Source organism: Ailuropoda melanoleuca, chromosome 6 (assembly GCF_002007445.2).
Source record: "Ailuropoda melanoleuca isolate Jingjing chromosome 6, ASM200744v2, whole genome shotgun sequence".
NCBI lineage: Eukaryota > Metazoa > Chordata > Mammalia > Carnivora > Ursidae > Ailuropoda > Ailuropoda melanoleuca.
Window position 1 is genome coordinate 129,685,706 of NC_048223.1, and position 10,678 is coordinate 129,696,383.

At 61.9% G+C, this 10,678-nt stretch overlaps 1 protein-coding gene across 3 annotated transcripts in view; it reads right to left on the bottom strand.

Moving 5' to 3' along the window:
- Positions 1-10,678, bottom strand: part of STK32C (serine/threonine kinase 32C) — a 63,520-nt gene that overhangs the window by 26,096 nt on the left and 26,746 nt on the right. For all 3 annotated transcript variants that reach the window (XM_034663464.1, XM_034663465.1, XM_019795947.2), the window contains one exon: positions 2,972-3,027. In XM_034663464.1, coding sequence (XP_034519355.1) covers positions 2,972-3,027 — 56 coding nt within the window. Of the gene's footprint in view, positions 1-2,971; positions 3,028-10,678 lie in introns of those variants that run through there.

The following is a 10,678-nucleotide window of genomic DNA, read 5'->3' on the forward strand; positions in this document are numbered from 1 at the left end:
GGGGGGACACGGAAGGGGCGGGGGGCAGGTCGGGGCAGGAAGCGGAAAGGGCGGCCAGCGGCGGCCGGGGACGCTCGGGGGCACACCCCGCAGGCTCCCCCCGGGGAAGGCGGTGTGCCCGGCCTGGCCTCTCATCGCGCCCGCCGCCGGAAAGGGCAGCTGGGGAAGCAGGGTCGCCCCTTGCACGGGGGCCCAGAGCTCCGCAGAAGCAGCAGAGAAGGGCGCTCACCCAGCCGCCCGGCAGAGGGCATGGACCCGAGTCCCCGCCCTTGGGGTCGGCGTGATTGCCCAAGGCGCCGCAGCCCCTCGAACCGGGCTCCGCGCCCCCAGCCGCCATGGGCCCCGCCCCTCCAGCCGGCGTCACATGACCCGCTCGGGCCAATAGCGTGCGGCACCCCGCGTGATTGGTGCGAGACGCGACCACCAATCAGAGGGCTGCGTGCGGGGCCGAGGCCCGCCCCGGCAGGTGGGAGAGGCCCCGCGGGATCCCGGGGCGGCGCCGCCGGCCCAGCCCTTCCCCGCGCAGAGATGTGCGCTTACATCCGCCTGTCACCCTGTACGGCTCACCTGGATCAGGTGCCACCTGCGACCCGGGGGCCCAGGCTCCGGCGTACAGCGCCCGCCATGGGCTGCCACGCTCGTCACCTGCTCACCCGTCCCCCCGCCCCCGCGAGTGAGGCCCGCTGCCGGGCTCATATGGGAACAACCGGCCACCCTGGCCCCCAGCCCAGTCTCGGGGAGCGGGGAGGGACCTCCTGCGCTGAGGACAGCCCCCCCCCCCAAGCTCCTGGCCGGGTCAGAGGACGGGGACAAGGCCCCTCCACCAGCAAGCCCGCGGGGACTGTGTTCTCAGCCCCTGGACGGTGAACTTCCACCACCAGCTTCCACTCTGCCTTGGAAAACAAAGCCATCTCCCCTGGGACGCGCTTCTCGGGAACCAGGAACTTGGGAGGGAGAGGCAGGGTGTTGTTTAATGGGGGCAGAGTCTCAGTTCCACCAGACAAGGGGGTCTGCAGACCGAAGGAGGTGGGGGTCGCACAGATGATTACAGCCGTATGTGTAATTTTATCACAATTTTAAAAAACTGGAAAAAACCAAAAACCATAAGCAGTCTTTGTACCCAAGGAGAGAAACAGCAAGGTTGTGAATGGTGTCAAGGAGCTCTCGTCCCAAACGTGGAGCAGACACAGGGTAAACAGCCATTGCTGGGAAGAGATGGTCCTGTGGGACATACCACACGCTTTGCCTCCATTCATGAACTGGGGGCATTAGCAAACTCGGAATGCTTACATGCACTTGACCACGTCGTCCTTACGGAGCCCGGCCTCACCGTGCTGCCCGGCAGAGCTGAGCCTGTGCACGCATGCAGCTCACATAAGGCCACACACACACGCTTGGAGCCGGCTTTCTGCAGGCGGGCGAACTTCCAAATCCTTCCTTCTCCTGGTGGGGTCACTGCCCTAGCCACCAAGAGCAGCTGGAAGGACCAGAGCCCAGGTCTGTGACAGGCCCTTGGCTTCTCCACATTCCAGAAACCCATCCAGCACAGGACACCCTGCAACTGCAGCCCAGAGACCCCACAGGCCTAATTAGGCAATCTCATTAGGGAGCCATTACGAGGCAGCTCGCCTCTGAAGATGAAATCTCAGCAGGACTTCAGTGTCACGCCACCACTCTGCAGAGCTCCATTTCCGGACCCTGTGGCTAGCTGGCTTTTTAAAGCTAAGACCTGGTCAAAGGAGCCAGAATCCTGGGGTTCTGCAGACACTGCTGCGGGGTGTGTGTGCTGCCCAGAAGTGCATGAGGGGCATGAGGGGGACAATGGGGATGGGGGGGAGGCAGGGGACAGAGAAGTGGCTGCCCCAGGTCAGCCCCAACACTGTTCCTCCGCCTGCTGCCAGTGTCTGGATGACCTCCACGTCTCCCCATACAAGCACTCCTCCTGAAACCTGGTCAGGGCTGGTGCCCTCCAATGCCTGACCCTAACCCAAAGCCCCACCCTGTCTCCCCCTCGACCTTCCCCGTGCCCTCTGTGACCCTAGCAGACAGAATTTGCAGTCAGTTGGGAGAAGCAGGGAGGGCAGAGGGCAGCCCAACCAGCCGATCTTAAAAATACTCTCCTTAACAAGAGTGTTTGAATGAGTTCCTGTGAAGGAGCTAATTGCCCTGGTTTATAATTTCCCCAGGCCTCGGGGAACCTAAGGCACAGCGTCCAGACAGCTGTATGGAGAGGGGGCGAAGGCCCCATCTGCCAAGCCTCCTCCTCTGCTCAAGAGAAACTCTCCACTCAGAAGTGATGCATCTACCACAGGCCCGTCAAGGCCGAGTCCCCAAGAGCTAATTTTAACCTTCTCAGAGTGCTCGTTAAGCCTCTTTGAGTTATAATTACCCCCAATCTCCACAATCAGGAAGTTAGATGTGGACAACAGAGAACAAAAGAGCGGGGAGATAGTTTCGGAGCCGGCCTACTTAGAGGCCTCCAGCGGCGAGGGTGCCCCTGATGAGGACGCAGGCTCAGCTGCACCCTCGTCCCTGCACCCCTGCAGGAGCAGCCTGGCCTCCGAGGGTCACAGCAGCTCCCGGACACTGAATATCCGCTGCCAACCCCCTCCCCCCACTGCAGACCCTTCCTCTGTGGCCTTGAGTAGGCTCCTGTCTCTAAGGAAAGCGGCTCTACCGCCCAGCAGGCGTCAGAGTCTCGAGTGAGTCAGTGTCAGGGTCTTAATCCCGCAAAGCCCAGCAGCTGTGTCATCTGCACCCTCAGCTCCCAGCCGAGTCAGGGACCCCCAAAGACCGGGACTAAAGACCCTAGTGCTGCTGAGCAAGGCTGACAGCCCACTCTGACTCCCACCCCCATCACCGGCTTGTCCACATCCTCCACTGACAGACACGGGTGGGGCTGGCCTCCCCAGAGCTGGTGGGCCGTGGGGACGATCCTGCCACGGGATCCACCTTGCTGGGTCCACCTTACCTTGCCGAAGCTGCCCTTTCCAATGGCCCGAAGGATCTGGAAGTGGTCGAAGTTCACTGCAGAAAAAACAGAGGGATGCCAGGTGAGGTGGCAGAAAGGCCCGGTACCCTCCACAAGCTCCCAGCAGGAGCAGCGGCCCAGGGGCCGCCCCCATCACTGCAGGGAGCCCCCTACAGCCTGGAAGTGGGTCCTGGTGCTGGCTGGAGGCTCAACTCAGGCTCGTGTATAAAGCAGGGACGGCCTGAGCCAAGGCAGAGGTGGGTCCTGGGGACCATGCCGTCCCTCTTCCTGGGCTCCCTGTGACGCCAGGCCAGCCCACCCTGCCCACAGACCACACACAGGATGGAGCATGAACAGAGCCAATGGCGCCCAGAGCGGCCCGCTTCAGTCCCAGAGAGGGGCTGGGCCACCAGGTGGGTGGAGCCGGGGGCGCCGCAGCCCCGGAAGGCGTGAGTCCAGGGGCCTGCTGACACAAGTTAGGCACAAGGCCTCGGGCCCAGCTCCTCGTGGGCTTGAGCGCAAGCCTGGAGGCCAAGCCGCCGTCCAACATGCGCGTCCTGTGCACCCCACAGATGTAAGATCACCGCCCCAGATCCTGCAAGTCTCCTTCCTCTTGTCCTCTGTCCGTCCATCTCTCCCGGGTGGACCTGCAGCCTCACAGGGCCCTGCTGTCCTGCACGTGGCTCCTGGGGGGCCCTCAGGCACCCTCATCTTGCAGAGGGGGCTCTGCTTCTCTTGGGCCATTCAGGCCTGGGCCTTGGCACCGTCTGACTGAGGGCTCTGGCCACAGGTCCGCGCAGGAGGCCGGGCCCCACTGAACGAGCCCAGGTCGGATGCCACTGCAGGAACCTCAGGCTAGGCCTGTCCTGGACCCTGGAGGAGGGCAGGGAGGGGTCCTCCCGGAGTGGACACTCTACTCTGGGGACACAGACTCCAAGCCAGCACACAAATATGGCGCCCGGTGCCTGGGAGGAAAATAAAGCAGGAAGAGGGGTGAGGGGCTGCTACTTGTCGTGCGGCTTAGGCCCAGAGAGGAGGTGACGAGCTGGGGGCACCGGGATTCTGGTTGACTGACACCAGTCTGCTGCATTCTTACAGGTGATTCATGTTGCCGCGTGATGCCGTGGGCACGCTTTCCCCCACGGGATACCTCCGATGCCACAGGTAAAAGGAGAAGGTAATTTGGCCCCCACGGTCCTGCGGTTTCTATGCCTCCTTGTCAGGAACCTAAGTGCCGCAGGAAGGAGCCGTGCCCGCAAGGAGGCGGCCAGCTGTGAGCTTGGCACCCACCAGAGCCCTCCTGCCACGCGGGGGCGGGCACAGGCTCTCCCTGGCACAGGTGAACATGTAAGACACAAAGGTCTAGGATGTTTGTCCTTCAAGGAAGGCTCTTAGGCGGCCGAGTCGGCAATCACAAAGCACGGCACTGCTATGAAACTAGGTCATCCCGACGCCGACCGGCCACGAGCAGAGGGAGGCCTTCATTCTCTCCAACCACGTGCAGGACCGGGTGCCGGGTCCTGCGCGAGGGCTGCTGGGTGCTCTAGGGTCACCCACAACCCCGACGGTCCTGGCACCCTTTTCTCCATGTGTCTTAGTGTGAAATCCCGCGCCCAGACACAACTCCCCGCGGGGGCTCCCGCACGTTCTCTGAGGTTCCTGGCCACCGCCGGGCTTCCCTAGGAGCAAGACCATCTCCGGGGGAAAGGCAGGAGCTTTTCCAGGAGTGCCGTCAACACTCCCACAGCCGCGTTCCAGTGGGACTCATGCAAATCATTCTAGTTTCCCCAAGACCGGACCCGATCTGACCCTCTGGCCAGGCCACTGGGACCCGCGTGGCTGGAGGGAGCGGGGGAGGGGTCGCCCCCAGAGCACGACGTTGGCCTCACGCTGGACAAGGTGGCGGACAAGGCCAACAGGTGGCTCTTGTGTGAAAGCCCCAGAATCCAAACACAGTATTAATATCTGAACACCGCTGATGGGAGCTCAGCGCTCGCCCTCAACGGGCCGAGGAGCGCGGCCGACAGCAAGGTCTGAGGGGAGCTGTGCGTCCCCGTGAGCGTCCAGGCTCGAAACGCAGCCCTTTCCTCAGCCGGGGCCCCCAGCGAGGAGAGCAAGAGAGAAGGTGAGCCCGGGAGTAAAAATAGAGCTGCTGCAGAGCTGAGTCACGCCGTGCTTGCTGGTGACACAGGCCTGCGCCGTGGGGTGGGGGCGGGGAGTCCAGCCTGCCCTGACGCCCCCCGTCCTCACGCCGTCAGGGCCCGCGCGGGGGCCCCGTGTGGAAGGTGACAGCCTGTGGCCACAGGACAAGTCCCTTCCCACCTGCCTCCCCGTCACCCGGGAGAGGCCCTCCGAGCGTCTTCGGGTGAGTTCCAGACCAGAAGCGCGGGTTTACTTGTAAAGCTGCAGTCATAAATCACAAGTCACAAGTTGCTGAAATTCACTCAGAGGGTGATGACACTTTGTCACACAACCTATGACCCAGAAAACTCCCAACGAAAATCTGCCAGACGGGTGGAGGTCACGTGGCCTCTGGAGGTCCCTGCCCGGGCCTCACCACCAGCACGGGTCCCCTCCCTGCCTCCTCAGGACACACGGGCCAGGCCCCTGTGTAAGTGGTCGCCAGACGGTCACCTCAAAGACACCACGAGGCCCTGACCTGCTGGCCACCACCTGCCCTCCTAGGCCACCGGCTCGCACAAGTGACTCGCACCACAAGCTGGACACTGCCCAGCCCTCCAGGTCCTGACCCCTGCCAGTTCTCAGAGCTACTGGGCAAGGGATGTTCCCCTTCCAGAGGAGGAAACAGCTGGGGAGTCTTGGTGGACTCCAGGTGAAGGACCACGGGCCCCTCGTGACACAGGAGAAGGGACTGTGGGGAACCAGCACCCCAAGTCAAAGACCCAAGCCTCAGAGCCTGCCCTTCCTTCTGCCTGGGACACTTCTGCGCCCCGCTCCCTCCTGGCCACCTGCTCAGCCCTCAGGCCCTTCTCTGGGAAGCTTGCACTGGCCCCTCCGAGCACGCACCGTCCTGCCGTGCCCACTTGTCCGAGTGCCCCAGCCGTGGGACACCAGCTCGGCGCCCGGCCCAAGGGCCCCCCTGAGCAGCAGGCACAGCCTATCCCTTCCGAGGAACAGCCACGGCTAGGATTTGGCGCCAGCCCAGAGACAGTACTGAGGCCTCTGGGGGGCTTAGGTTCCGGAACAGTCCCCCTTCTCGCGCCCAGGAATGTGCCTGTGGACCTGAGTGACTGGAGGCCAGAAGCCAGGGGGTGCTGATGCCTTCCTGCCCCCAGGCCGGACTCCAGGGGAGACCGCCCCCGTCTGCTTACAGGAAAAGCCTTGGCCCGGTCCGTACCACCTTCAGCGACAGCTCCCAACCGCCCCTGTTCACCCTGGGTCCTGCCCGGCAACAGCGTCTGGAACGGTGTGCGGCTGTTTGACGATGACATCCTCAGACAGCACTGGGAACCTTCACAAATGATTAAGGCAACAGCCGGATCAATAAAGGATCTCTGCCGGTTGGGGCCCCGCCCCTCCAGGGCCTGCAGAGGAGGCCGCGTGCACAGGCCCCTCTGAGGCAGCCAGGACCCCAGCTGGCCAGTCCCTGGGGGCAGCTGTGGGGGTCTGCTTCCCAACCCCTCCCCCAGGGACCCTGTCACTGAAGGAAGCAGGAGACACGCAGGGGCCCGCGCAGGCTGGACACCGCACCCAGCAGCAAGGCCCTACCCTTTGCATTCCTCACCTGGACCCAGCAGCCACGTGGGCACCCCAGGCCTGGGGCCAGGTGCACACCATCACGTGGGCAGCTGCGGGTTCCCCAGATGCCACAGCAGCCTCAGGGTACCACACACAGACCCTGAGCCTGTGGTCACGGCCTGCCCTTGGGGAGCCAGCTGGCCAGCCTGGTGCCCACGGTGTCACGCTGACAGTCGCGAAGGAGGGGATCCCTGGTCCCGGGGAACCTCCTTGGGAGGTGACGATCTGCCCTTCGCCTCCATGCACGTCGCCGCCCACACCTGTCAGAGCCGGGCTGCAGCAGACCCCAAGGAGACGCAGGCCATTTCCTGCACGTCCAGGCGCCTGGAGAGGACACTGGACACAAGGTCCCCGCCCCTCTGATCCACCTCGAGAACAGCCGGTCGCTGCGCCCACTACACTCGGACGCTTCTGTCTACACAGTGCTGTTGTTTAAACTGATGGAGAGAGAGGGCCCTGGGGCCCCAGGTCCACCCCACACCCTGTGCCCCTGCAGCCGGCCACTGGGCCTGCAGGAGGATGGGCTCGCCCCGGGCCAGGTCCAGAGGCGGCAACGTGGGCTTCAAGCAATGAGTGTCCTTGAGGAAAAATACCAACTGTGGCCTGCGCCTCACACCATCACCGACAACTAATTCTAAGGGGGTCGCAAACATGCACACGAAAGAATTCCTGGAAGAAAACACATTTTGCAACCTGAAGAAAGGCAAAGATTTCTCAGATGTGATGCCAGGAATGTTCGCTGTAAAGAAATCAATACACTGTGCTTCATCCAAATGAAAAATGTCTGCTCTTCGAAAGACACTATGAAGGAAATGAGAAGTCAAACGCAGGAGAACTACTGGCAAACATACACGTCCAGACAAGGACTTGTAACCAGATTATATAAAGAATTCCTGCAAATCAGTAAGAGAATGACCGCCGATGTAAAAACGAGAGATGTCCGGATGGCCAGTTCAGAGAGGACGGAGGGGAGGCCAGCTAGCCCAGGAGACACTCCGCGCAGCAGTCTCCGGGGGCTGCACCTCCAACCCCACAGCACAGCCCGTGCGCTGGACCGACCACGCCGAGTGTCGCACGCGTGTGAGCCGCTCAGTGCCCCCACCACCGGTGTGGATAGAACCCGCCGGGTCCCTCTGGCCGTCTCCCACAGACCTGCACGTGCACTTACCGCGTGCGGCCAGGCCCTGCCTTCTCAGACATTTCCCCAGAGAAACCACACAGACGTCTACACAGCACCATCCTCTGCAACCTTACCCGTAACAACCACATACTGGAGACAACCAAAGTCCGCCAGAGGAGAGCGGATGGAGACACTGTGTTATCTCCGTACGACCGAACACGCCTCAGCGGCTTTCCTGTAGGAAGAACCAACTACAGACCCGTAACAACGTGGACAAATCTCAGAACACGGCTTCAACGATGGAGCACAACCGGTAGAGTTCTGCCACGTACGTCCAAGGACACGGGCGGAGGGGGCGGAGGGGGCAGCCGGAGCAGAGCAGGGGGCAGCTTTCCAGGTGACCGCAGTAGGCCCTGTCCTGTGGGGTCTTGGTTACACGGGTGTACAAGTGTGTCAAAACTTCAGCTCTCTGCCTCTTAACGTAATTACACCCTCCACACACCTACATCAGAAAGAGATGCTGGCTACTTTGCAGAGGGGAGTTGTAGGTATTCAACCTGCTATACTGCAGGACAGAGCCATTCCCCACGCGAGTGCAGGAAACGGGGGGTCACAGACATGACCTGGCCACAGTCACAGGACCAGCACACAGAGCCATGGGTCACAATCTAGCCTCCAAGATCCATACGCACCTGTGTCCAGGGTCAGATGGGACGGGCCAAACCCAGGACGCGGAGCTGGGGGTGAGGGGGCTCGTTCGTAGTGGGGGTGGGGAGTTGGCGAGAAAGGCTCTCCAGAGGACACGGGTATTTGGAGTGGGCTCAGCTGGAGGGAAGGGGCTCCAAGGAGAACGCCCACATGCAGCCCACGTCATGGGAGCAGGGACTGTTGGGGGCAGCCGCAGAGGCTGAGCCAGCAGGCCTGGCTGCCAGCCCTGGGGCCTGGAGCTGAGGTGGGTAGGCCAGGAGGAGCCGCCACCCTGCCTCTACCCTCACCCCTGGCGCTGGGGGCCAGGCCCTCTGCAAGGGGCAGCGAGGCTGGGTGAGGGCAGCTGCGCAGGACGCCCTACCCAGCCCCCGCTGCAGTGGAGCGGACACAGCTAGACCAGCCAGCCGCAAAGCCCTGGCGGAAGCAGGTTAGCTCTGAGACTGCTCCATCAGCAGCGGCCGGGGTCACTCCCTACAGCTTAGTGGTCAACCTCGGGACTGGCCCGAGCCCGCACAGAACCACTTCCCTCCCCCACTCTGCCCCAGGGGCTGTGCCCACACAGTGTGCCCCGGGTTCAGTGTGAACCGAACTCAGCAACCGCACCGGGGGCCATCCCTCTTTAGAAGCAGAGTGCTGGGTGCAGGGTGCTGGTCTCCTTTTGAGGTCCTTTGAAACCTGGCCAAAATGGGCGAAGTTTGCCCAGCACAAAATTCATTTTTATTCTGGAACTCAATGATACACCTCAGATCACACCTGTGTATACATGTGCCTATGGGTGCAGCTCTGTGCACGTCTGTGTGAAGTGTGCTTGCGTCTGGGTGTGCATGCATGTGCGTGTGCATGCATACGTGTGTCTGTGTGCATTGTGCACATGCATGTGTGTGCCTGGGGACGGCTCTGTGCACGTGTGTGATGTGTGTTTGTGTCTGGCTGTGCATGGCGTGTGTGCCTGTGGGTGCAGCTCTGTGCATGTGCGTGTGCACACATACGTGTGTCTGTGAGCATGTGCGTGCATGCATACGTGTGTCTGTGTGCATTGTGCACATGCATGTGTGTGCCTGGGGATACAGCTCTGTGCACGTGTGTGATGTGTGCTTGTGTCTGGGTGTGCATGGCGTGTGTGCCTGTGGGTGCAGCTCTGTGCATGTGCGTGTGCACACATACGTGTGTCTGTGAGCATGTGCGTGCATGCATACGTGTGTCTGTGTGCATTGTGCACATGCATGTGTGTGCCTGGGGATACAGCTCTGTGCACGTGTGTGATGTGTGCTTGTGTCTGGGTGTGCATGGCGTGTGTGCCTGTGGGTGCAGCTCTGTGCATGTGCGTGTGCACACATACGTGTGTCTGTGAGCATGTGCGTGCATGCATACGTGTGTCTGTGTGCATTGTGCACATGCATGTGTGTGCCTGGGGATACAGCTCTGTGCACGTGTGTGATGTGTGCTTGTGTCTGGGTGTGCATGGCGTGTGTGCCTGTGGGTGCAGCTCTGTGCATGTGCGTGTGCACACATACGTGTGTCTGTGAGCATGTGCGTGCATGCATACGTGTGTCTGTGTGCATTGTGCACATGCATGTGTGTGCCTGGGGATACAGCTCTGCACGCGTGTGTGCATGTGTGCTTGTGTCTGGGTGTGCATGGTGTGTGTGCCTGTGGGTACAGCTCTGTGCATGTGCACGCGTACGTGTGTCTGTGTGCCTCTGTGTGCATGGAGGCCGTACACAAGCTCTCTCAAGCTTTACTGAGCAGCCAGCCCCAGGTCTGACAGACACATGCAGCCTGGAGCCTGCAGGCCGCACTGGGATCCTGGCAACACCTACGCCGTAGGAAAGTGATGCAGGATGAAGATGCTGCCGGAGCCAGACCTGCCCCCGGGGAGCTCGGGAAGTCCTGCGTGCTGAGCTGCTGCGGGGAGGGAGGTACCTGGGGAAAGCTGCTGAGGGAGCATGAGGCCTCACAGCCGTTTATCACCCCCACCGCCCGGCGACAAGCTGCTGCTGGGCCTCGGGCTGGAGGACTGATTTATCCCCAAGGCATGAAGGCTCCTTGCCGAGCTGATGAGAATCGCACTCCCACGTGTCAGCTTACACACCAAGAGCTGCCAGGCCCCGGGCTGTCAC